Below are 27,214 nucleotides of genomic sequence, written 5' to 3' on the forward strand. Positions count from 1 at the left end.
TGTTGTGTAAGCAAATTAAAACTCACAGAAGGAACAATATGGACTGTAATATACAATCCCATAACATCGCTGTTCGACTGTGAATTTACTATGTGACTTGCAGTGTTAACCCTACTAACACACAACATTCAAAGAAAAGTTCTCAGCTTAGGTAGGAGCATAAAAGCTGAAACGTTCCCGTTTAGTTGTATTAAAAAAGAGAACGTTCTGAAAAGGTTGTCCGGAGGTTTGTGTGTTTGTATTTCAACAAGCTTCATTACATGTTTTAGATACCACTATAAAAGGTTTGCAGTTGCTTGATTAATCTTCAAGTGAAAATGTAAAGGGGTAATAAAGGTTGTATGAAGGTTGTGACAAAATTGTCTACAGGGAATGTTCCCACAACCAAAAGGTGACAGGTTGTATGAAGGTTGCGACAAAATTGTCTACAGGGAATGTTCCCACAACCAAAAGGTGACACTCCCACAACGTTTGGGAACTAGACATTGTTGTCTGGGGTTAACATTGCTGTATTTTATTGTTTTTAAAATAATAAAAATAATAAAATAGGCCAGTTTCACATACATACCCAGTATACCCTCACACTGACAACTCAGTGACTGTGTGAATAATAGATGCACCAATAACATTAGAGGACTGTTGGGGTGCGGATTTCCCTTATTTAGTCAGACTGGGACACAGGAGCAGCAGCAGCAGCATCAACAGCAGCAGCAGCAGCAGCAGTGTCGTAAAATGCGGTGCTGAGGAAAACGGGAGGCGATACACAGAGACACACAGAGAGGGAGAGAGGAGAAGAACATTCGGAATATCTCTTATGAGACTGGTCGTGCTCTCCTGCTCGGACATGTGGTGCACTCGGCAGCAGCAGCAGTTGTAGTAGTAGCACAGGCTGTAGGCTACAGTAGCAGCAATAGCATCAGCAGCAGCGGCTGTGGTTGTGGTGGCGGCGCCTACATGGTGCAGAGACTATTATAGCGCGTCTTCCGGGGCTTCTTTTGTCTTTAATTCCCCCCGTTTTCTGTGCCCTTCCTTCGGTAATGAGCTTGCTGGGGGCCTACAAGAAAAAGACCAGTTACGATGGCTATGAATCTTTGCAGTTGGTCGATAGCCCTGGAGAAAGCTTCAGTGTTGGCAGAGGCGGCGGCGGCAGCAGCAGCGGCAGTGGTAGCGGCAGCGGCAACAGCGGAAGCAGCAGCGGTGCACACGGAGCCTCCACAGCTGCGAACAACAACCTGCAGGGAGCGAAGATAGGCCCGCTGAGAGAGGAGGACTGCAGCACCATGGACAGCTCAGGTAAGAGTCCACGCACCGACAATGGCTCTATTCAGATTAAGTATGACTAATAGCTAGTCAGATTATGTATGACAGCAAATAATTAAAGTAAAAATGCATGTATGTGTGTATGCACCCACTGGAAACTTCTCTAGTGGCTCCCAGACATACCTGGATGGAAGCACTACGTTGTATTATACATATGTGTGTGTTATTACTGCTGGGAAAAGAATACTAATGTATTTACTAGACTTAATCTGTTTATGTTAGTTAAATATCCAAATGTATTTTGACATTTACTTTATTTTGCAGGTCAACATAGGCTGATGTTTAATGTAATACATACTGGTGTGCCCATACGTTAACATAATACATAACATATGGAAGGAAATGTGTATTCTGTGTATTTTATATGCTTTAAAAGGTCTTTGACGTTTATTTTGAAGGTCCATATCAGCATAAGCATAAGCTGGTACTATGCTAACACTAGTGCCTATAAATATTGAATGTTGAGGAATATCCAACTACTTCCATATAGATTGTAAAGGTATATGTTTTCAAGTTTTCAACCATGAATGATAGACTGTTGGCTCAATAACAAACATCATCTTCGTCGGTAATGGTGCGTGGTCCTGTCCATCTGTTTATCGCTAATCTGATGGCAAATTCCTTGAAGTGCTTTATTGAATTTAGCCATAACAATAATAATAATAATAATGGTAACATGCAGTAACTAAAGGTGAGGCTTGTGTCTGCATGTCTCTGCCCCGTGTTTACCTCACTGCAGTGTTCTGTGGAGTTAGGACGCCAGGGATGAACATTTGTGTGAAACAAAAGAAGATGGAGGAGGAGGAGGAGGAGGAGGAGGGCGGGAGGGTCAGTGAGGGAAGGGGATTGGGGTTGGTTGATGGCGGGGGTAGAGAGTGTGTGTGTGTGTGTGTGTTGGGGGGGTATAGTATCAGATAGCTTTGTGGATAGCTTTGTGGACTGTGCCAGGCTGCTTGTTTTGATGTACATGTGTGCCTGTTCCTGTCTATGATATCCATCTGTGCCATTCATAAAAACCTGGATTTGAGAGGAGGAGGAGGGTAAAGGTTGGCACTCTGGAAGGAGGGAGACACGTTCAAAGGAATCATTGATCTTTATAGAAAGGCCTTGAGCTAACACTATGCCTATGTTTTGCTCTGTCTGTCTGCAACCTGTCCTCCATTGACCCATAGATAGGTTTATGATTGCTGTTATTTAGTCTACATCTAGGGGGTGTGTATTTTAAAAACGTACCTATGGGTGTATGATCCATAGTTACGTTTTGTTGGAGGTCAGTCAGTCTGTACTACCTGAATGTGTCTGTATATTAGGGCTGAATGATTTTGAATAAATAATTAATTGCGATACAATTCGCGATATCAGAGGGAGTGGTAAATTTTTATATCATTATTCACCTTTTCATTGGAAAAAAAATTGTGATATCTGTGCAGATCTGTGAGGTCTGTAGAGTAAGATGTGCATAGATGAAGACAATAATTAATCTCAAATGACATTTTGGCTTTAACAAATGTTGCTCCTGCGATTTCGATAACATCGGTATCTGTAATACTGTATGTGCAGAGATTTTGTTACTGTAGCCGTCTAACCAGGCTGCTCCCTCCCACATCCATCTGGTCACTGACACATAGACCGAATAACAGACTAACAGAGAAGCAGATTCACACAGATATGTAGAGGAATGTAGAGAAAAACAAAGCGCGTCAGCTGTAACATGCAGAGTAAAAGTCCGGTTTATTTATACCGTGAATCAAATGATGATTGTTGAAATTGTCATTGTGTCAAACCTTATCCATATTGAATTACTGGAAATTAAAATGTTTAATGTGTATTTGAAAAGTAGTGGTTTACACGGTTACCTTTGCAGCAAGAAGACCGGTTGGAACAAGAGCATAGAGTTTGCATGTTCTGTGTGCATGGGTTTTCCATCCTTTCCGGTTTCCTCCCACAGTCTAAAACCATGCAGATTTGGGGAAATTGGACACTCTAAATTGACCTTAAGTAAATTTATTTACAAACTAGTTGCATTCATTCATTGTCTACTGCTTTATGCTCCACATGAGGGTGACTGGAGACTGTTAAAACAAAGGTGTAATCAGAGAGTAAAGAAATTCATTAACTTGTTTGCGCACGATGGGATTTCAGGACAGCGCACACCTCACGGAGAGCTTATGTAATTATTATTATGGGATTTGAATAATAAATGTCAACAATGAAGCCAATCAGACAGTTTTGTTTTTACAAATGATAACATTTAGCTTTCAGCACCCAATTAGGGGAAAAGGTTGAACATAAAGTCATGTAATTAAAACTAAAATGAATCTCTCTTAAAGGTAGTTGCATACATCCATCTACTGCTCTATCCTCCACATGAGGGTCGAGATAAGCGGGTTACACCCTGGACAGTTCACCAGTCCATCACAGGGCCACATATAGAGACAAATAACCATCCATTCTCACACCTACGAGTGTCCACTTACCTAATCCCTATATTACATATTTTTGCACACACACACGGGGAGAACATGCAAATGCCAAGTGGAAGAGGTAGTTTCATCATCATTAAAATAAAATGTATATATATACCTGAAACCATCAGTTTGTCAGAGCTTGCATCAATGTCTCATCACGTTCACATGCTTTCAAAGCAGTGTAATACTTCTCTGGTTAAGCTGTATAGTAGATGATTAATAATATAGTCCTTGTGTCATCAGCAGCAGAAGTATCTATAGCTAAGTAGATTATAGTCTAGGTTATCGGTGTCTATGCCACACCAAGGCACAGCCCATCAAGTCTCATTATTATACTTACATGTCTGTTTCAATCAGGACCAGCAAGTGAACAGGAATATATATTAGTTACAGATGAAGTCTTTATTGTGTCTTTGGCGCTCGGACTCAGTGGGAGACATCGCGAAGGAAGGCATCTGGTCCAGATCGCAACTCGTCAAATCCCCGCAGAGTCCAGATGCTTGACGATGGAGCTGATGAAATTGCGAAAACTGTGCAGTGACGGAGGGGATGGAAGGGGAAGGGATGGAGGGCTGTGTGTTACAGCGGCATGCCTGGGGAAAAAAAGGAAAATGGTTGACAAACATAAAACAATTATTTAAAATGTTGGGGGCTTTACTTGTTTCATTTAGGTGTTGCCAATTGAATTGTGATTGGATGAGGCCAGAAGTGCTCCACAGATAAATTAAGATTAACACACCCCAAAAAAGCAGAGGAACAAAAATAAGTCCTAAGGTCAAGTGAGGGTTGCAAGGTATGAAAATGTCAGTAGTGGTGTTTGTTTTAATAGTTGTACCTTAAAGGTGAAGTCATTTAAACTCACCGTTAGCTTAGTTTAGGCGGGTTTTATCCGATCATTTGAGGATTTCTTGCTGTCACTGAGCAACTCCACACTGCCAGGGCTGCCTCTCTCTCCTCTTTGCTCATCCTCTTGGACCTTTCTGCAGTGTTTGACACAGTTAACCACCAGATCCTTACTTCCTTCCTTCAGGAACTAGGTGTCTCAGGCTCTGCACTTGCCCTACTCTCATCCTATCTTCAAAACCGAACATACAGAGTAACCTGGAGAGGCTCTGTGTCGGAACCTTGTCCTCTAACTTCTGGGGTCCCTCAGGGTTCTGTCCTGGGCCCTCTCCTCTTCTCTCTGTACACCAACTCTCTTGGTTCTGTCATTCACGCTCATGGTTTTTCCTATCACAGCTACACTTACAACACCCAACTCATTCCCTCTTTTCCCCAGTCCAAAACACACGTAGCAGCAGTGGATACCTGACCATCACCCTCTACAACTCTGTGGTAGCTCCCTCTCATACCGCAAGGAACCTGGGTGATGACCATCTCTCCCTCACTGCCAACATTGCTGCAACAGCTCGATCTTGCAGATACATGTTGCACAACATCAGAAGGATACGACCTCTTCTAACCCAGAAGGTGGCACAGGTTTTGGTCCAGGCTCTTGTCATCTCACACTTGGACTACTGCAACTCCCTCCTAGCTAGTCTCCCTGCATGTCAACTCATCCTGCTACCTTCACTGGCTTCCTGTAGCTGCTCGCATCCGCTTCAAGACTCTAGTGCTTGCGTTCCATGCTACAAACGGATCTGGTCCAGCCTACATCCAGGACATGATCAAAACCTACACCCCAGCCTGCCCACTCCGCTCTTCGTCGGCAAACCGGCTTGCTGCCCCCTCACTGAGAGGATCGCAGAGGCATTCGCCAAACTCATGACTGTTTGCTGTCCTGGCTCCCACATGGTGGAACAAGCTCCCCATCGTCATTCGGACAGCAGGAAGCCTCATCTTCTGCCGACGACTAAAAACACATCTCTTTTGACTCTACATCGACTAAGACAACGACGACGAAATCTTCATATCGCACTTATGACTAGCACTTTATAGTTTGGCTTATTGTAAGTAGCTTTGGATAAAAGTGTCTGCTAAATGATATGTAATGTAATGTAATGATTAATGAATGCGGATTATCATCTGCATTCATTACGGAACTCGGATTATCATCTGTGATAATCCGAGTTCATTCTGAACAATCAGTATTGTGATTTTAATTGATCTTTTCTGCCACAATAGCAAAACCAGCTAGCGATATTGTTGATTGTTGTAATTTTTTGGGGCTTTATGTAAAATTAATCCTGCATTAATCTTTTTTTTAATGTCAAAGAAAAAAAAAAATGTATACCTTCTGACGTTAACGTCAGCAGTGAGTCATGAGTGGCAGGTGAGTTGCAGTTTTCAAACAGCATTGCAGTCTACTAATATCTGGGTCAGGGATTTTTCATTTTCTTCCCCTGTACAAGGGATTTGTGAAGTTTTAATGTGAAGGTCTAAAGAGAGACGGTACAGATTGTAAAACCTTTTGGGGATAACTGTGTTTGTGAGGTTGGGCTATGTAAATGAAATTAACTGGATTGGCTGATGTGATTCCCAGATATGGATGCAAATTACGGAGGAGGACTGTTTGATATGGTGAAAGGAGGAGCTGGGAAGTTCTTCAGCAACTTCAAGGACAACCTGAAGGACACGCTGAAGGACACATCGACCAAGGTCATGCATCAGGTCGCCACGTAAGTGACGTCTTTATTCAGGCAGATCTTTGTACTGTTTGGATAAGGGCTTTTGTTTTAAATTATGTGTAATGACTGAAATGCATGTTTTCCAGCAACATCAGTATAAACTCTGGTTATTTTCTTTGTTGTAATTGCCAACAACAGCACCATGTTTATCGTTAAATTACTAGAAAATTATGAAGTCTATAGTTAACAGAAATGTTGGATTTGGAATGTTTTATTTTATAACCAATGAGTTTACCTTAACAATGAACGTAAGAGTCACATTATATGGATACAGTAGCTGAATCAAAAGGTGCGATCATTCAGCTCTTCTTTTCTTTAGTATTATTCCATTACATTTGTGTGTATATCATGTGATTAAGAGCTTCACCCTTAAGTATTTGTGGATGGTCTCAGAGGACAAAAGACATAATTTGTCATTGAGTTTGTAAAATGTCCTTGTTTCACTCGTAATTGACCAAAGTGTCAGCGCCACGGCTCAGTGACTGTGACCCACATTTACAAATCAAGCCGACAACCAGCTTAATGTAACTGTGAAAAACAGATCCACTACAAAGACATTTAAGAAATGCATCTACAGAATATTGTGATGTGTCATATTATATTATTCAGACATATGGTATATATATGAACGATATTTCCTATAAAAGATATTTATTTTATGATCATGTATACGTCACTGGTAAACTGAACGTTGTTGCAGCCACTGAACCTAGAATGAGCTCTAGAAGGAGGAGAAGAGAGGCAGCAGTCTGGCACAGCTCGGTCGTCCCAGTGTGTTTGTGCACAGGCATCTGCACAGGGCAGCACAAAGGGGGCTCTGTACTAGACACAGACACACACACTCACACACACATACTGCGTGGTGGTGACATATTGAGTCTCACTACTGTATGCTGATGTGCTCGGATGATCAGTGCCACACGCTGGCAGCTATTAAAGTTCCTCTCGTACACACTCAGACTCGACACCGATGTGGCTTTTAACTTGAGAGTTTTTTGTTTTTTTTCCCCAGTTTCATTCAGTCCAAATGTCACCCACAAGAGTTAATTTCATGTCACGCAGACGTGACATCATCTAGTCGTTAAGCAGATTCATTTGTTGCTGACACCGATTTCACTCGATGTTGGAGACTCTGCTTCATGTTGATGAGGGGGAAACGTGGTTTCTGCAGATTTATCAGATTTATCAGATTTGTCAGGGATAAGACACAGTGGGGTGTGTTACCTTATTTATTTCCATCCAGAAGATGGCAGTAAAGCAACATAATAGATAAAACTGCTGTTAAAACCCCAGAGAAGAAGAAGCAGTTTTGTCCACTGCTCTTTCAAACTGATGCTTCTGGTTTTAGTCCTCGACCATAAAAACAAGCTAATGTTTGTAAGTGATCTTCCAAACTCGCACATTTAGTTTGGTCGACCTGAACTTTAAAGCATATCTATAAAAGGACACGAAATACAATACTTACAAATGTGAATTATAAATGAAAACTTATAATAAATTTAGCAGGTTAAAGTGTCAAGAATCAGCCGACTTTTAAAATTTATATTAATAGAAAACTTAAAAAAGTTCTTCAAACGTCTGTGCAGGTGTGTGTGGTGCAGGTGGAGACACTGAGTCAAAGGAGAACTTCACACACTGTAATTGAGGCTGAAGTGGCTGTGACACCCCCTGCTGGTTGCACTAAAACACTAATAATTTTGAACATCGTGAGGAAAATCGTCCAACTTTGACACAAACTGACGAGAAGAAAGTTTCAGTAGAAATTAAACTAAAACACAGGTGAAGTTCTGAAAATCCAAGTTACGTATACATTCTACTGTAGATTAAAGTACAGAAAGGGAAAGAAAGGGACTGGAATGAATGAAAAGGAAAGAATGGAGGGATGGAAACGAGGAAAAAAGGAAAACAATGGATGGAATGAAGGGACGTAAGAAGCAAAGCAATAAGTAGGACAGAAAAAGGAGATGAAAGCACAAAGGAATGAAAGAACAAAGGAAAAAATTAAAGAAATGAGGGAGAAGGATGGAAAGAAATGAAGGAGGAAAGAAAGAGGGAGGGAGAGAGTGAAGGGACGCCAAGCAGGGAAGCAATTAAGAACGCAAAGAAAATTGGATGAAAGAAGAGACAGAACCATTGAAAAGAGGGGACTGAAAGGAAAGAAAGAAGGAATGAACAAAAAAGAAATAAATCCCTCTGTCTACTCACACAGGTAAACAAAGTCCAGTCCAGTCAGTCAGTGGAATCCGGTCCATGTGTTTTGCTGCTGGTTTAGAAACACACAGAATCTGTCACTGAATCAAACTGAGAAAAATGTACTTTATTGTTATTATCCTGCAAAGACTGATGCTGCTCCAGCACTCATCCTCTCCTCTCTCCTCGTCTCCTTTCCTCGCCAGACAAACAGGAACAGAGTGTGTATCAAGGCCGGGTTTTCATAGATATGTCCTGTCCTGCAACTGAGACAAACAGTCAGTTTGTCTCAGTTTTGCTGTAAACGGCATGCCATCGACCGGAGATGGGGAAGGGGGTTTGGGGAAGACGGAAAGAAAACGCTTACAACATTAATGACACAGGCAACAGAGACAAACACACATTGAAACAAATATTTCCTCTGTGGGTACAACAACAACAACGCTGTCCACTGTGGCGCTGACACAGCAGCACTATGAGGAAACATTTCACACACACGCACGCATGCGCACACACATTTGACTAATCTTAATCTTTCCTCTCCTCTCCTCTCGCCTCGCTGTCTCTCACACCTCTCCTTGCTGAATTATTCATTTGGGTTCATTGTGCCAAATAGCCAGTGCATTGCTGATACAGAAGGATTCATTTCATCAGGGCCCTGTGTGTGTGGACTCTGTTTATTTATGTTTAATTCTAATTTCTTTGGGTTTATTTGTGATTACCGTGGCAGCTGACATGCACATGTACTCTATGTTCTTTCCTCACATCACCTGCTGTTTAACAACCTGGTCACAAGCTCATATCACAACTCTGTTACCTTGACAGTCTTTGTATAAACGGACACAAGAAACTAGTTCAGCTACGTCATTGATCTTGATTACATAGATATGATTGTTTGGCTAAATTGGGAGAACGTGATACAATTTGAAAATGCTGATACCAAAATCTTCCCCACTGCTCAGATAATATTAGAACAACTGCTCACCAGGTCCACTAGAGGGACATGTAGAGGAGATTCTCTTCATCTGCATGTAGAGAATCACGTACATTGTATGTGTTTTGGTCACTAGTGAGTAGAGACTCAGTTAAAGAGTGTGTGAGCTTCTGTTTACACCTCTCCCCACTCACTATGCCTGCATGTGCACAGCTTTGTGAGCTTTGACACTGTTGGCCACATGTAATGAAGCAAAAGGCCAAATCAAATGTCATCCATACATTCTATTTTAGTCATTCAAGTCAAAGGAGGTTGGTCATTATCTTTCACAATCCTAAAAACTGTTAGTTATACTAATACTATAAGTGGGAGAATAATACTGTTGCAAGTAAATAAAAAAAAGGACAGTACAGTAGGTCGACTACATTCTGTGTAAATGTGATTATATTTGAAATATTATTGCTATTGTCTTTGAAGGACTACATAATATGTATGATTTAAAATGAATTTCTTTCTCTTTTTCAGGTACACAAAAGGGGAGCTGGACATTGCCTACATCACATCGCGCATCATAGGTAAACACATTTGTAAGCTGTGTCCACAAACACAGAGACAATTTATTTTAGTGGTATACCAAGTCAGACAATTGCATTCATAAACACACAGTCACACACCCTTATGGCTCCTCCTCATCTTATTATTAGTATTTCATATTTTCTTCCAAGTGCCTCCAGAGGAAGCTCACATACCACAGTTTGAGAACCGTGGCTTTAGACGACATGTAGTCTGCTGTACATTGGTCCCACAAGGCTTTGTATACAGCCTCGGAAATTCATCTGTAGACCTGTAGTCATGTAATTCAGTAATGTAATGGATGTTTTATATATCGGGCTTTCAAATATCTGAATTAAAAATCTTTGGCAGCTGAAATGTGGACTTTTGTTTCCCAGTCATGACATATCCAGCGGAGTCGGTGCAGATTGGCTATCAGAACCACGTTGAGGACATGCGCTCCTTCCTCGACAGTCGCCATGCCGACCATTACACTGTTTTCAACCTGTCCCAGCGCAACTACCGTGGCGCCAAATTCTCCAACAGGGTGAGTGTGACGCTGCTTTATGAGGCCACTTGAGATTAAGCCATTGCAGAAAGTATTTGCTCATAAGTACTTGTCAGTGGTTGCTGGTCCATTTTCATACACTGCCTTATTACAACACCAGTGAGTGAGGTATGAGTAGTTATTTCCAAGTAGCTGGCTATTTTTGGTCTGCCTGCATTTGTTGCTTCATGTACTCATAAACCTTTAAAGCACCCATAGCAAAGCCTTTAATTAGATTTGCCCGTCAGGCCTGTCATTGCTTGTTCCTCCTCTGTCTGCAACGAGTCATTTTTGTCCAGACAGTAAAAAATACAGTACACCAAAAGAGACTTTAAGCACCAGCAGATCCCTGAGCTTATCAAGTTGTTTCTTCCAGTTATTGAGTTCTTAAGACTCCTGCTCTATCTACGACAGCATATTTTGAAATACATGCACCGTAGAAGTCAAATAATGTTATATACTGTCGTGCCAGAAGATTTTGGGGTGCTATTTGGTTTCCTTGTATCATGGCAGCACAGCTGGGATCTGTATAGATAAGTGATTTTCACCCTTAAGCTGTGAACCTTCTACACTGAGGAGTCAAGCAGTGGAGTTAACATGGCTGAGTTGGGCCCACTAACTCTCGTGACTTGCGCGTGGAAATTGCTGTATCTCTTGCAGATGACTCACTGCGGCAACTGGTGTGTGTTTTCTGCTGTTGCCAACCTCCACCTGTCCTTCCTTCCCCATCTTTTTCTTGCTCTTAGCAATTTTACCGCATCCACGCTCTTTCCCATCTCTCTGCTTTCCTCTGTCTTCCTTCATCTCACTTGCGTTATGATTCTTCTTCTTTGGCCTCTTTGTCTCGGCTCATGTCTGTTTCTCTGTCTCTCCTCCAGGTTTCAGAGTGTAATTGGCCCTCCCGCCAGGCTCCCAGCCTCCACAACCTCTTTGCTGTGTGTAAGAACATGCACAATTGGCTCAAACAGAATCCCAAGAACGTGTGTGTCATCACCTGTTCGGTAAGAAAACTCTTTCATGTCCACCCTCTATTTAATATTCACTCTTGTCAAATAATAGTCCCTCAGCATTCACTCGTGAAGCTTTGTTTTAATTCTCCCGTGAGACACTTTTGAGTCAGTTTTGGAAATGATGCCTTTTCTTTGGTCTCCATCTTGTCTCACAGTCGCCAGCTCTGTATAATGAATTATTGGCCCCTCATATTTCTAAAGGTTTCTGTCATGTACTTAGTTTTTCTACCTCTGTGGTTGCTTGGCAATTGGAATTAGACTTGAATTATACCTGATGAAGCAGAGGAGCATTAATGTCCTGCTTGTTGTCTTTGAAGGCTAAAATCTACATAAATTATTGATTACATAGCTTTGGGGTGATAGAAAGGACTTCTGAATCTGTACGATTTTGTGTTTGGGAAAGTCTTCAAACTTACTCACAGCTAAATACTTAGTAATACAAGTGTTTTTTCACTTGAACAACCACTAATATATTCCGGGAAACGGTGAACCTATTCTTACTCAGTGACAACAGTGCTGCACACTGTGGTAGAGTATGTGGTTTGGCAAGATTTTATTTTAATTTGAATCACCAAGATGTTTTAATTTCTCTGTAACCTACATAAACTAAGAGCAGACGGCAATAATTTATAAATGACAAGACAAAAGAGGTACATTTGTGAAACTTAGTTACTTACTTTCTAAAGATTCTATGTTTCTCCCTCACAATGTGTTTTTAAGGATGGTCGCGCTCCCTCTGGTGTTTTGGTCTGTGCCATGTTCTGCTTCTGCCACCTCTTCAACAACCCAGTTCCTGCCATGCAGCTGCTCAGCGCCAAGAGACCCGGTTCTGGCCTCTGGCCCTCACACCGCAGGTTTGCATTCTCCACTGTGGGACAGAATGGGGGAAGAAAAGAGGGGAAGTGAGAGGAAGAAAATGGAGGAAGTGGCACTGTTGTTGCTGAGGCTGCTGCACATAAGCTCTTGATGTCTCTGCTGCACCGTGGTGTTCACAATGCATCTGTGTTTACTTCCTGTCACCACAAACACCACAAACCATCTAGTAAAACTACTAAAAGTGACGTTAGAGCAACTCATGGAAAGACCTGTCATATATGAAGCATTGTCAAAATTACTAGTGCATAAACTCGCACTTTGATTGACACTTAATTACCTTTCATGCACGAGCTGTCATATTTGCATGTTAATGAAAGAATTTCCTTGTAATTCAGAGTCTCGGTACACGTTGACTCAGAGTTTAGGAGAACTGCATTAATGAAATCCTTCTGGGCAGAGCTCAAATTTGATTTGGCTGCACGTATCGGGAGTTACTCATATTTTCAGCATGTGGACAACCTTAAGTAGGCCTGTTCACACCTGGCATTAAAATGCATTCTCGCTGTGTCTCCTGGGCCCACATACGATTGGACACGATGTTAAGACATGAAAAAAAGAAGAGAAAGACCACATCACATGTGTGTTGTGCTCCCTTCACTGGCTTCCTTTTCATTTTAGGATTGATTTTAAAATTTGTTATTCTTAACGGTTTGGCACCATCTTACCTCTCGGATCTTCTTTTTCTTCACGCTCCATCCCGAGCTCTGACATCTAATAACAGGCTGCTTTTACATGTGCCAAAATCAATCGGTCCTTTTCTGTAGCTGCCCCTAAACTTTGGAGGAAATAAAATCCCCACCATTGAACATTTTACATTGCTTTTAGAGACCTCTTCTCCATGGCCTTCACTTAAGGACAATAGTAGTCAAACCTGGACACTTCTGTGTAGCTTTCAGTATTTTATTATACCACTATTTTACTGTTTTACTATTTTTATTGATATTATGTTTTATACCTAGCTGAAATAAGGTGGCACTATCAAAAAAAGAGAACTTGCTGACTAGTGTAAAATAACGGAAACAGCTGCAGATTAGGTGACGTCATCTGAAGAGGTGGTCTTTAGTCTGTCGTGAGGATTGATTGCTCTGGAATGTGGCCACATGTGTCCTAAAACCACTTCCAAATTAGGTTTTTGTGTTTATATTTGCAGCAACCTTGGTAGTGCCCTGAGGCTTTCAGACACTAACAAAGGAAACTATGATTGTGACATAACCTTGTGTCCCCCATGCAGGTACATCGGCTATGTGTGTAGTATGGTGTCAGAGAAGCCCAGTCTGCCCCACTCTAAGCCCCTGGTGATCAAGTCCCTCACCATGAGTCCAGTTCCCTGCTTTAACAAGCAGCGCAGTGGCTGTCGGCCCTTCTGTGACGTCCTCATTGGAGAGACAAAGATCTTCACCACTGCACAGGAGTATGAGAGGATGAGGTAGAGGCACATCATGTTTTCTTCTCCTTTATGTTAACCGTTTTTTTGTTTTTACAATTACTGCCACATCACATTTTGCCTTCATTTCACCTTCTTCCTTCTGTTTTAACGTGCCTTGCCTCCCACTAGAGAGCACAGGGTCCAAGATGCCAAGGTGGTTTTCCCTCTGGGCGTCAGTGTGCAAGGCGACGTCGTGGTTTCGGTCTACCACATGCGGTCAACCATCGGAGGACGTCTGCAGGCTAAGGTACACCGATGGACGCATGATGACACGTCTCACAGAATCCTGATTAGACAGAATGGGTCACACTGTCTGAGGATGTGGCGGCAACTTCTTTTAAAATATGTGTGCATTTTCAGTTTAAAAGCAGCAATTTTTTACATTTTCTGACATGCCTTATTTGTGGTAGCAAATTTCTTTGTGTTTATCTTATTGTTTAACTGGTTTAAATGGTCACTGAAATATTCCACAAAACGTGTGCTGGTTGAACTGACAGAACTTAAGTTATTACCCAAAAATCTAAATCTATTGAGAGAAACAGAAATTACATTTGTTGTTTTTCTGTTAGGTGTCCAACACTCAGATCTTCCAGATCCAGTTCCACACTGGCTTCATTGCCCCTGGTACCACCGTGCTAAAGTTTAACAAGTGAGAACATTTATCTTCTCTTCACCACCTTTTTAATCATGCTTTTTCAGTTCTATAATGGGATATATACTTCCGGTCACCTTCACACTCATTTCTCCTTGCAGGCCAGAGCTTGATGCATGTGACTCTCCTGAGAAGTATCCTCAGCTGTTCCATGTGATGCTGGACATGGAGGTAGAGGGTGTGGACAAGCAGAAAGACCTGACGCCACCGTGGGAGCAGTTTCCCTGTAAAGACCTCAGTCCTAGCGTGCTGTTCTCCTGCCACCAGGAACATCAGGATGCACTGGCTGTTGCTGGTAATGTAGGAATGAACACATGAGGGCTCAGTATGGGTACACATGTTTAAATAATGTAAAATACTGATGCCTGTGGTGGGAATGTGAAAGATGGGGAAGACATTTGTATGATAGTAATCACATATAAAAAGCTCCAAACTCATGGTCCATTAGTTTTTTTGTATTGTCAAGGGATTCGAGTCAGCAAACCAAGGTTTTCTGTACATAATAAATATTGGCCACTGATATAGACTGGCTTATTCATGTACAGTTATGCTTGTTATGCAGTTGTGCTTGACACACATACATAAGATGGTACATAACTGCAAAATAGCACAGAATAGGATAAAACAATAAATGCAAACATACATCGCCACACAAACCCACTAATGTGACTCTCGTTTTTATTCTTGCAAGATGAGATGGAGGGCTTGGATCTGGAGGGTAAGACGGTAGAGGAGACCACAGCTCTGTTAGAGAAAGACATTGACGTTAATTAACCAGGGCTCGATGCAATTCAATCATATAATAAATTGTTTTTGTTGAGAAAATCACTTGGCTGGTTATTACTGTACATTTATGATTTGTTTTGATTGAATTGATATCAACCCTGCTCTTGTTGAACAGTGATATATCGTTTTGGTAGAAAACATGCCTTAAATCAAAATATCAAACCAATTTGAGACCTGAATGAACAATTTCAGTATTCATTGTGGTTTTTTTTTTCCTTGTAAACAGTGAAATGTCTTTGACAAAACAAGGTTGGGTATAGATAGCGGAAGGAAAACAATGCAGCCATGGGTTTCTCAAATTAAAATGTTCTACCAAAGTGAAATATTGCTGTGAATTAATAATAGCCAAGTACACTTTTCTATTGCCACACTATTTATCCTGTACTTCTTTGAAAGCATAATAAACTATGGCTATTTGTGTTGTTGTGGATAATATCTCCTCCAATTAGATGAATGCAGTGACCTGTCTTATTGACAGACCTTAAATGTGTAGAATACAATATTAGGGGTATTAGCTGGTGCTTGATAGTGTTTTTATAATGAACTATATATAGTTGCCCATTAGCTCCTATCTCCTCTTGTCCCCTTTTCTCATAAATCTGCTTTGGATTACTGTCATGTTTCTTTCTTTCAGTCCTTTTTTCTGTTTCTGTCTCTTTTGTCCTGCAGAACCGAGCATGCCCCGCGCAGGTGCACACGGCCGGGGTCACTGCGAAGAAAGCGAGCCCTCTGACGACGAGATGCTGTCTCTCTCTAGCCAGCGCAGCAGTGTGAGCACAGCCTCCCATAAACCCGACCTGCCTGCTGCAGCGCCAGCGCCACCTCCACCTGCCGAGGAAGTGGATCTGCTTGGCCTGGACGGGGAGGAGATCAACCACCCACATGCTTCACCACAGCTCCCGTCTGCTGCAGCCACAGCCACTGACCTTCTCGGGGACTTGTTTGGGGCCACAGCTCAGCCAGCCAGTGGGCCGTCATCCTCTCAGTCCACACCACACAAAGTAGTGCCCAACACTGCTTCACCATGTCACTCTCCTGCACCAGGTGAGAAAACAGCTTTGAAATTACATTTGACTTAAAAACACAGCGTATTTTAAAGGGTTTGTTGCGTTGCAAACACAAGAAACTCTTGAGTTTTAAAAGACGAATATAGTCAGTGAAGCTTCAAAGTTCATCCTTGACCTCAGAAATAGTCTAAAAAATTGAAGTTACACTTTCCTCCATTATGTCATGATTAAGTAAGTTATAAATGTTGACACATTTGCAAAGCATTGAATAACATATATAATTAATTCACTAGAAATACTCATACCAGGGTCATTGAAAACCCTGAAAAAAACAATACACAACAGATATACAATACAGAAGATACAAAGACAAGGCATACAGTAGGTACAACCAATTCAATTACAATAGCTGTCATATTCTACGACAACACCTTAGAACTGAGATTTCCAGATCAATTATTTTAAAGCTTTAACATGCTCTGCAAACTGGGGGCAAAGAAGTAAGAAAAGCCAATTTTCCACAGTTCAGTGTAAACCCTTGGAACCAGGTAAGAGTGCCACCTGGTGGAGAAATGCCTCAGACTCTTAAAGGTTTGTGTAAAGAGACTGCAGTTGACTCAAAATGGCCTTTTCACAAAAGTATACAGATGAAGTTTTCTATGGGGAGTCTACTTACTCGTATGGAGTACAGTGAAATTTACCAGAGGCACAGTGAATAATAATAGAATCTTGAAGGTGGAATATACTGTGTAAGAGGCAGGGTTCATGTAGATAACCACAACTCTTAAAAATGTTGCCTGTTTAAGTTTTTCCCCCTTTGTTATTTGTACCTTGTAAAGGCAGCAATAGGTGAGGTACATTTATTTTTTTCATTTATTTAATAACCTTTATTTAACCAGTTAAATCCCATTGAGTTTAAAAACCTCAATGGGCTAAAAGACCTGGCCAGGATAGACAGCATCCCATAAAAACACAAATAACAAAGTTACACAGTTAAAACAAATAATGTACATGTGATGGAATCAGCCTCATATAGTCTTGATTTGGATTTAAAAGCACTCAATGAAATCAATTCCCAATCATTATGCTGCATGTTCCTAGTAAATGGTGAATTGAAAAAAAAACAGCTTCTTTTTTTACCTATTTCAGTAAGCATAAAGCAACAGCTAATCCTGGGAACAAAAAGAGTAACAGCCAGTACTTTGCAGTGCAATCAGATCACAAATATAGTTACACAGTAGACCAATAATTACCTTATTATAGATAAAGGTGTACCAGTAGTTGGTCAGTCATCCCACCCTACGGTGTGTCAACAAGTCACAATCCCAAAGGCAATACACAATAAAAGGTAAATGGTATTTTATTAGAATTGGACAATAAGTATAGGGGACAATTTTCTTTTCCACAGCATTTGACCCCTTTGGGACAGGTCCAATGCCTAAGCCTCAGGACATGATGGGCTCATTTCTTGGACCAGGTAATGTGGGGCAGCCAGACCCCTTTCTGCATGCTGCTCGCTCTCCATCACCCACCCTGCAGCCCACAAGCCTCGGTAAGGCATGTTTCTGTTTGCTGGACACCTGCTCACTGCACTGTGAATGTAACAAGCACATTTCAGAAGTCTGTGCCCCAAAATCAGGGTAAGGCGTGTTTTTACCATGTCTGCAAGTCTGTGGCCACATTCTAACACATTAACACCTCTCTTTATAAGCTTTGCGTCATTCCTTGCTTTCTGACACTGGCTCTGCCTTTTTTTAATTGCAACCCTTTGTTTAACGTTTGCATGATGTATGATCGGAATTTGCAGCACCTAAGTAGTTTTGCTTAGTAACAACTTGAGTTTCCAGCATGAAACATTTTGCTATATCAAATAGAATTTTTCAACCTGAACTTGTCCCAAAGCCAATATTTAAACCTCAAGTTCACATTATTGATATATATCAATATCCATTTCTTTAAGTTTTTGTTTTCTCTTGAAAATATCTTCAAGGAAATCAAAGAAAGTGCAGTTTTCACTCACTCTACTGGGATACAACGGATGACTGAGAGCCTTCACAACGTTATCACATAATTAATCAGTGTATAATACTATTTTTTAAAATTAAAACTATAACATATAGACTGTTGGCCTGAACCTAACCTGAACAATGAACAGCAGCTCCCAAACAAATGCCTTTGCATGAGATTCAAACCAGTTATTATTATTATTATTAGTGTTATTATTATTGTTGTTGTAATATTCTCTGGCTGTGTGTGGGTTTATGTCTGTCATTTACTGTGTGTCTCTGTGTGTGATGACCTTGATGTGCTTGAATAGGCCGGAGTTCCCCTGTTCCACCCTCCACCCCAACCGTCAACATTCAGCAGCAAAACGCCATGGGAGGATGGGACTGGAACAGACCTGCTAACACTGGCGCAGGTACTGCCAACCACACACACACACACACAAACATACACTGCATTGACTGTTCATGTGATCATTTATTTAAGGCTGCAGTGCATAACAATTGGTTTTTCTGAAAGGTAACATTATTTGTGCGTAGTCTCCTTTATTGTCCTCTATTAAACCTGTGAGGTAGTGTTTTACTGGATGTGTACACCTGCAGCACTGGGGTGGGGTGGGGCAAGAGGCATCTATCAAATCAAACTTTAGAGCAGTAGAAATCACTCGAAATGCTCTCCAACCTTCAAACAAGCATTCATATGTTACGTTAACACATTTGAACATTAAAAAACACCGTCCATCACTGTGTCAGAACATGCTATCAATTTGGCACTATTTTCAGGCCTGTTTCACTACGGCGGGCAGCCCCACAAGATCAAGTGAATCAACTGTTTTAATCAGAGCATGTGAAGGAAATTCAACAAACAAACCGTTTAGAGAAGATCCAACAGGATATCTATCAGCCCTAGCAAACAAGCAGAGATTTTTAAAAGTTACACTGCAGTTTTACTGTAGGGAAACGGTTAATCTGTGTTTTCTATGCATCAATGTGAGTTTTTTTCTCTCCTATAACCATGCATGTATTTGTTCATCAGGAGGCTTTGGTGTGGGCAGCCGGTCAGCCACAACCAGCCCCACAGGCTCAGTCCACAGCACCCCCACCCACCAAACCAAGCCAAACACCTTAGATCCATTTGCAGACATAGGCAACCTGGGAGGAAACCTTGGAGGTAAATTCACACAAAATGTTTTTTTCAGTCTTTTGTCTTTTCTGCCACCTTCTCACCACCATAATCCCTGGCCCTCTATCCTCAGGAGGTTCTGGCTTCAACAGCAAACCAACTACTCCTACTGGAGCAACACCCTCTTTTCCTCCCATGGGCTCCCCATCGAGGCCTCCTCCATCGCCCCAACATGCAGGAGGGTGGCAGCCTCATGCAGGAGGAGCCAGCTTCCCTTCTTGGCAGGCAGGTGCTGGAGGCAATGCAGGTTGGCAAGGACAAGGCCCTGCCCCACAGCCAAAGCCCAGCCCCAGCCACACCTCCATGCCTCACACGTCACCTCAGAACCGGCCCAACTACAACGTCAGCTTCTCTGCAATGGGAGGAGGCTCGCCCAGTGCTGCCGCTAAAGCACAAGCTGCCATGGGTGAGAGGAAGTTTGACTTTTGCTTAGCTGACAAGTTCAATCCCTGCAGAACTGCCATATTTGCAATCAAGTGCCATGTTTCCTGATAGATTAAATTTGTTCATTGTGAGTATGAGTGATTGTGCAAAGAATTTATGGCATGTCACCTGTAGCAGGCAATGCAGCAACATAATGAATATAAATTACTCATTACTCATGAGCTGGATTCATTACAAAAATATGTGGGGTTATCGATTCAGATCTGGGAAAATGTTTATTTTATATGGCACCAGTAAAGGGTGCTAGTTTCTGAGAATTATGAAAGGTTGTATTACTTGGACCGAGCTGCACGCACCCACGTGGAAATTGTGTTATATAAGGATTGATTTGACTTACCTGGAAAATTCTCTCTTTGTGTTTGTCTCTTCTCTGCCAGGTTCTAAGCCAAAGGCCTCACATGCCAACTTTGATGACTTGCTGTCCGGTCAAGGCTTTGCAGGGACCAAAGAGAAGAAAGGGCCCAGGACTATTGCAGAGATGAGGAAGGAGGAGATGGCCAAAGAGATGGACCCTGAAAAACTAAAGGCAAGGATTAAAGAGCAACAACTGCAAACACAAAATATAAAGTGTTGTTTTTGTTCCAGAGTATCTTTGAAAAAACAGCAAAACATCTACATGAAATCACAGTTTGTGTTCTGTCGATTCATTTTGCTACGACAGAAGCAGTTCAGTGATTCACAAAAGTTAGGATAGTGTACTCAAAAAATATAATTAATGATTAATGAAGTTCCTCTAATGATTACTTTAAAACATTTCACCAGAGCCAAAATAACATGAAAGCGTCTCTTTTAATAAATGTTCCAAATATAGTGGCTAATGGCTTCTCTTCTCCATCCTGACCCAGATTCTGGACTGGATTGAGGGGAAAGAGCGTAACATCCGTGCCCTGCTGTCCACCATGCACACTGTGCTGTGGGAGGGAGAGACGCGCTGGAAGCCTGTGGGCATGGCTGACCTGGTCACTCCGGAGCAGGTCAAGAAGGTTTACCGCAGAGCAGTTCTGGTTGTCCACCCAGACAAGGTGAGATAGATAGAGAGAGAGAGAGAGAGAGAGAGAGAGAGAGAGAGAGAGAGAGAGGAAATGAATGGGGGACCTAAAACTAATAAAGTAAGGATCTTTATATTTCAGAGAGGGAACAATTATCTGTTAAGGTACAACCCAGCAACAAAGGGGAAAAAAACAGATGCGAGTAGACCTTAGATATATGAAAATGAAGTTTGGTTTCACATCCTAAAGCAGTTACCTCCGTTTAGGTCCACATAGAGTATTACTGCCAAAAAAGTAGCTGTAAATCAGCTCAGGTACTTGACATTTATCAAACAAGAGTTAATATTAGACTTTCATCATCACATGGACCTAAACATGACATGACTTTGCTGCCCCCAGGTGGCCAAAACGAGCTAATGGAGGTACAACAGTTACCAACAAAGATACAAGTAAAAGAAACGTTCAGGTTTTATTTATTAAACCACACAATAAAAGCTTTATTATTATTTACAATGAGAAATCCGCAAAGGTGATTCAGATTGAGGTCAAATTTGGATTTCAATTATTAAAAACAGCTATTAATCCCTGCAATAGATTTAACAAAGTTTCTCTTTGTCTGTATACTTCAAATATTGCACAGGAACCTTTTCATACACGACATAAACAAGGAAAATAATACAATAAAAACAGCCAAAATAACAAGGACTTTAACAATGTGGTAACTCATTGGTCCAAAAATATTGCTCAACCAGTCAGATATCGAGCTACTGTCCTGGTGGACAGCTTTAGCTGTGTCGTGAAGATGACTGACAATGTCGCTGATGTTTGCACTGTAGTCGGGAACAAAGGTGCAACATTCAGAACCGATCACGGCACAAGTTCCTCCCTGAGCTGCTAAAAGAAAATCCAAAGCAGCTCTGTTTTGTAAAGCCAGCAGTCTAACAGAGGCGAGTTCACGCGACAGCAGCGTGAGAGCCTTTCCGGTTTCATTGGCTATAACTTCAAGAGCACGAGACAGGTCGGAAATTTGATCCAATGCAGACATAACTCCATAAAAAGGAAGCAGTGGGCCCAGTGCGTTCTTAAAGGGCGACTGGCTATGTGTTCCGAAGATGTCTGACACTCCGCGCCGCGTACGTTTAAGAGGAACTTTCTGGGGTAAAGAGTGAGCCACTCTCATTGCTGGGACTACATGTGCCAAGCCACAGCGTCCTTTGTAATCCACTGGAAGATATGGATATGCAAGGTTTCCACACACCCAGTACATTCCCTCTGGAGAGGAGATGGAGCAGCTGGCTGAGTGGCGAGCTAAAATGTTGAGGCGAGTCTGTCCTGCTGCCTCCAAACACTGCTGAGGAAGAGAATTCAGAGATTTGAATTTGTTATGAGTTTGTCCCGGGCCCCATTTAAAAGTATGGAGGCAGTCCGAATCTCCGACGGGTCTCTCGCCGTCATTCTCAAGGCACCAAGTGAACCTCTGAGGAATAACAAGTATGGGAACAGGTTTTGGAGTCTCTGTACATCTGTTGCAGTTGCCTCTGGAGCAGTTGAGAGGTCTCATTTTGGAGATGCTTGGGCAAGCAGAGGACTGAGACAGGCGAATGTGCATGAGACGGCAGGTGTCACAGTCAGACACTGGTAAGGCCATCAGAGGCAGACCTTGTCCTGCTGTGTAAGGCATTACACTGCAGACATAACAGCTAGAATTTGGATGGATGAGCTTACCGACTTGCCACGCCATGGTCAGAAATACATTGATGTTGTCTGCTCTGTTATCCTGGGCTTTCATGATTTGTGGAGTTGCCACTATGGACTCCACCACGATTAGTACCAGAGCTTGTAGGATGAGGAGCATTCTTGCACTGGAAATAATCACAAATGGCTGTGCAGTTACAGCAGGTTTAGATTCAGCCTATTACCTGAGGTGAACAGAGTGACACACAAAAAATGATGAATGACAGAACAGTAAGGTTAAAATGTTGTCACAATAACAGCTGGAGAAAAAGGACCTCACCTGTTTTATCCTTGTAGTTTGTTTCTCGGAGTAAAACGGATGTTGGATTACTCTTGCATACTTCTCATCCTCTCTTTTATAAGGACAGAGTCGACAGTACATCCCACACAAACAGAGAGAGATCAATAACAATTGATCAATCACTGTAAGACATCAGGGCAGGGTAGACTTAGTGGCAACTGAAGTTCAGAGGTGATTCCATGCAGTTTGATCAGAGGCTGATTCATACTGAGGTCTCAAACTCAAATGACCTGGGGGCCACTGAGTGTCTACTTTGGTTAGTAGGGATTTTTTTTTAGGAAAAATATATCAAAAATAATAATATTTCAGATCATTTCTAAAATAAAATGTTTGTTTTGATATGCAACAATAAATAGTTCACCATATAAATGTACTTGTTGATGGAAAATGAAACCGTTACAGAAGTAAGTCATTATAGGGCCGTAAAGTCACTTTTTATAATATTACTCAAGTAAAAGTCTTAAAGTATATGACATTTACTGTACCTAAGTATCAAAAGTCATTTTGTGACATAAAATGTACTTAAGTTTTAGAAGTAGGATAGAGCAGTGGTAGGGCGAGTTGTCTTTCAACTGGAAGGTTGTAGGTTCAATTTCTGTATGTGTCCGTAATGCCATGTTAAAGCATGTGAATGGCAAAACTGCTGCGTAAATCAGATCCTCAAGACTAGAAAAGCTCTATATAAATACAGACCATTACCAACTCTTCTTCTTCTGATTTTATTTCGTAGTAAAAAGTAACAAAGAGAGTTAGAGGAAATGTAGTGGAGTAAAAGTTGCTAGAAATATAAATAACAGAAGTAAAGTACAGAACAGATATGTGAATTTTGTACTTAAGTACACTCACAAAGTATTTGTACTTTGTTATATTGCATTATTATATTATTATTATAATTCAATATGACTGACTCACATTTGGCTTAATTTTGCAACTCTTGTGTTTTGAAAGCATGTTGATTTCTGGAGATGGTCCAACGCGTTGATATCCAGGTGTTTGCCCAGCAGCAAAACACCTGCTGCTTTGTGCAGAGAGAGTTTAACTGTTGCGTGTGTGTGTTTTCTTTCTCCCGTCACAGGCAACAGGACAACCATATGAACAATATGCCAAGATGATTTTCATGGAACTAAATGACGCCTGGTCAGAATTTGAAAGCCAAGGACAAAAACCTCTGTACTGAGCAAACGGTGCGATGAATTGAAATTAATTCATGTCAATGAATTCACAAAATAATTCGCAGCCACTGGTCCAACATACAGCCACGCCCTTCAACATCCGCCTTTATACCTGTTCTTTGACCCACACTTCTTTCTCTTCTGATCTGCAAAGACGACAGGACTGCTGTGCTCAGAAACAGTGAACTGCACAAACGACACCAACCCCCCCCAAGCTCTGACCTACTGTTTGTATGTGGTGCAACATGTGTGTCCTCTCTTGTTGAGTGTCCTTATCAAACCACTAATCAAAGCAGAGTCACCGGGACGACTAGGAGAACAAGACAAATGTTTGATTGAGAGGAGACGGAACATCAGAGACGAAGGACGACGAGCAAGATAAGAGTGAAACACATCAGGGAGTGACATGAACAAACACTTCAGAGACGGCTTTAACTGCAAGACTGTCTTTGAGTATCTGCAACAGGCATTTAACCGCTATACGTTTTGCTTGAAAAGTAGATTTTGTTTAGTTGTTTATGGGGAAATCACATCCACGAACAGCTCTGTCACATCAAGTCCAGATTTTTCAGAAAATAAGCAGCAGCACCAGGTTATGGTGTATTTTTAACTTGAGTCAAATGACATGGAAACATGACAAAACATGTCTTGGCTTCAATGCTAATGAGCCAAAACTCTATTCAAAATAATAACAAAACAACTAAAACAATGTTTAGGAGAGCTGCTTAACATGACTGTGTCTGAATCATATTTGCAAAAAACTGGGAGATTGAACAGTATATTTTTGGATTAGCACATGTACATTTCCATAGCGGAAGCACTTTTCAGCCTCTTTCAAATTCACTCACACGGTACTGTATGTTTTACATAGATCTCTTTGAAAGCACAAACTGACAACTTCACTCCGTGCAGCTTTGAAGAAAAATTGTGGTTATTTATTCTTTTATTAGCTAGTTTTTTTTTCTCTTTTTTGTCGGGCCAGTGAAACAGGAATAATGTGTCGGCACATATCGCAAATTTTAGTTTGTAGTGTCTTTTTCGCAGCAGACTGCAGAGGTCGCATGAATGTAGAGGTCTCAAACATGCGTAAAGTTATCATGAAAACAATTGGTATAAACTACTCCCCAACACATGAGGATATATTTATCAACGCAATACATGTACTACACATTTACTGTCTTAATAAGTTATTTTTTTAATTTATGTTATTTATTTCAGTCTGTGTTATTTAAAGATTAATTTTGCACCATAAATGTGTTTTTATTGTGGACTATATAGTTTTATATCAAAACAAAGACTTATACTTTGAAATACTGTGAAAGATCATTATGAATAACACAACTGCGATGTCATTGTGACACTGAAACTTGACTAAACTTTCAATGACACCCAGGATATAGGAGTTTGAGACCCCTGCACTAATGTGTGTAAGCAATACAACAATTAAGTTCCTCGGTGCATCACAAGGTGTGGGTTTATTTTACAGACATAAATTTTAGTTGACAGATTGTGTTGGAGTGACTTCTGTATCTCACATTCCCAATTCCATTCAAGTCCAACATATTGTAGGTTGTATCTGTTGTCATTACAATAGATTTATCAAAACTATTTTCTTTACAATTACAAAATGTTCTTTTCTTTTTTGTAAGTTAAATAATTTATACTTCATGTTAACTGTACAGCACTGTGTGTTATGTGTGGCAGGTGCAGAGAGCAGGTGTGACCTTGAGCCTACATCTTTCCACATAATTTCAATAACTTTCTTACTGATGCGATTGTTCCTGTGTATTTTATTTTCTCTCCTGCCTTTGGAGCATGTTTTAAATTAACATATTTCAGTGTCAAATGTGCAAAAATGAAAATATATGCATTTGCAAATTGGAAAAGAAGCAGTTCTGCAATTTCCTTACAGTTTTACTTTTATTATCAGTTGAAAAATGTCAATTTTTAACATTCTGATCATGAACCTTTTAAGTGCTTTACTGTTTTCACACTCTGTTTCTGAATGTCTTTAGTTCTTCATAGACATCATAATGTCTTTTGTCTTTACTGGAATTTGTTTTTTCTCCACCTGCTTTGGAATATAGACCACAACAAAAAGAGCAACTGATATAAAGTGCTGTTTCTTTGACTGGTTTGGAGCTCAGATGTGGATCATTTAAGGAGGAAAAACTGTGTTTTGACTGAAGTGGGTTTCCATCAGAGGATGTTAACGAAGAACATGTACTCTCTTTGGATTCTCCAGACACAGGGAGAGTGTAAGTTTGTGCTTTTGTGCCCCATTTACTTTGAGGACCTACATGTGAAATAATCCCTCATTGACTGACTTCTCTACCTGCAATTTTACGGCTGTGTTTCAAGGCTAATCTCGGTATTGTAGTCAATGGATGTGTGTTGTTGTGGTATGTATGAAAAGTGTTGAAAAAAAAGACTTGAATACAGACGACTGTAGGTTATGTGTTTGCCTGTCTGCTGTTCCAAGTATTACTAAAAATGTGTAAAAAAAAACAACATGTTTCTGTTTACGGTTACAGGATGTAAATAATGATCAAGTGCAGTGCACAAAATAAATAGTGAACAGAAAACTCAACAGTCCATATTATGTGTCTCTTTATCTTCTTTTTTTTTTAGTGCAGTTTAGTTAGTTAGTGGTGCAGAGAAGGCCTTGGTAGGTATAGTATAATAAATACCCAGATGTGGTTCATGCATTCCAACACTGGGGGGCAGCAGCTTACAAAGTATGAACTACATTATTTTTGCATTGAAGTATTTTTGCATAGTTCCTGGATCCTTAGTTAAAGTGCCAGTAAAAGTAAACCAACACATAAAGTTGTAGAGTGGTTTTTGTACTACTTCGGGTTTGCTAAAATAATTGGTAAACCCCCCAAGAAACCTTTGACTCAACTTTTCACAGAAAGAACAGGGGGGGAAAGCGTCCTGGTAGATACAGTAGCTCCCATTCATCCCATGGTCCAATGTTTTTCTCTTTCTCC

The 27,214-nt window shown here is 41.0% G+C and overlaps 1 protein-coding gene across 4 annotated transcripts; it reads left to right on the forward strand.

Moving 5' to 3' along the window:
* The first annotated feature begins 382 nt into the window (after positions 1 to 382).
* Positions 383 to 26,811, forward strand: dnajc6 (DnaJ (Hsp40) homolog, subfamily C, member 6). Of its 4 annotated transcripts, none has more exons than XM_044044886.1 (19): positions 383 to 1,293; positions 6,271 to 6,406; positions 10,065 to 10,114; positions 10,490 to 10,638; positions 11,517 to 11,639; positions 12,369 to 12,502; positions 13,756 to 13,950; positions 14,080 to 14,197; positions 14,520 to 14,599; positions 14,704 to 14,897; positions 15,294 to 15,320; positions 16,058 to 16,432; positions 17,804 to 17,947; positions 18,713 to 18,814; positions 19,435 to 19,569; positions 19,655 to 19,987; positions 20,403 to 20,551; positions 20,871 to 21,047; positions 24,125 to 26,811. In XM_044044886.1, exons 1-19 carry the CDS (start codon positions 1,038 to 1,040, stop codon positions 24,224 to 24,226), a joined length of 2,979 nt encoding a protein of 992 aa, XP_043900821.1. In that variant the 5' UTR covers positions 383 to 1,037; the 3' UTR covers positions 24,227 to 26,811. The 4 variants fall into 4 exon arrangements, with proteins under 4 accessions (XP_043900821.1, XP_043900824.1, XP_043900822.1 ...); XM_044044889.1 differs by having other exon boundaries at positions 17,804 to 17,872; XM_044044887.1 differs by lacking the exon at positions 15,294 to 15,320 and having other exon boundaries at positions 384 to 1,293.
* Positions 26,812 to 27,214: the final 403 nt, after the last annotated feature.

The sequence above is a fragment of the Solea senegalensis genome, linkage group LG14 (assembly GCF_019176455.1).
Source record: "Solea senegalensis isolate Sse05_10M linkage group LG14, IFAPA_SoseM_1, whole genome shotgun sequence".
NCBI lineage: Eukaryota > Metazoa > Chordata > Actinopteri > Pleuronectiformes > Soleidae > Solea > Solea senegalensis.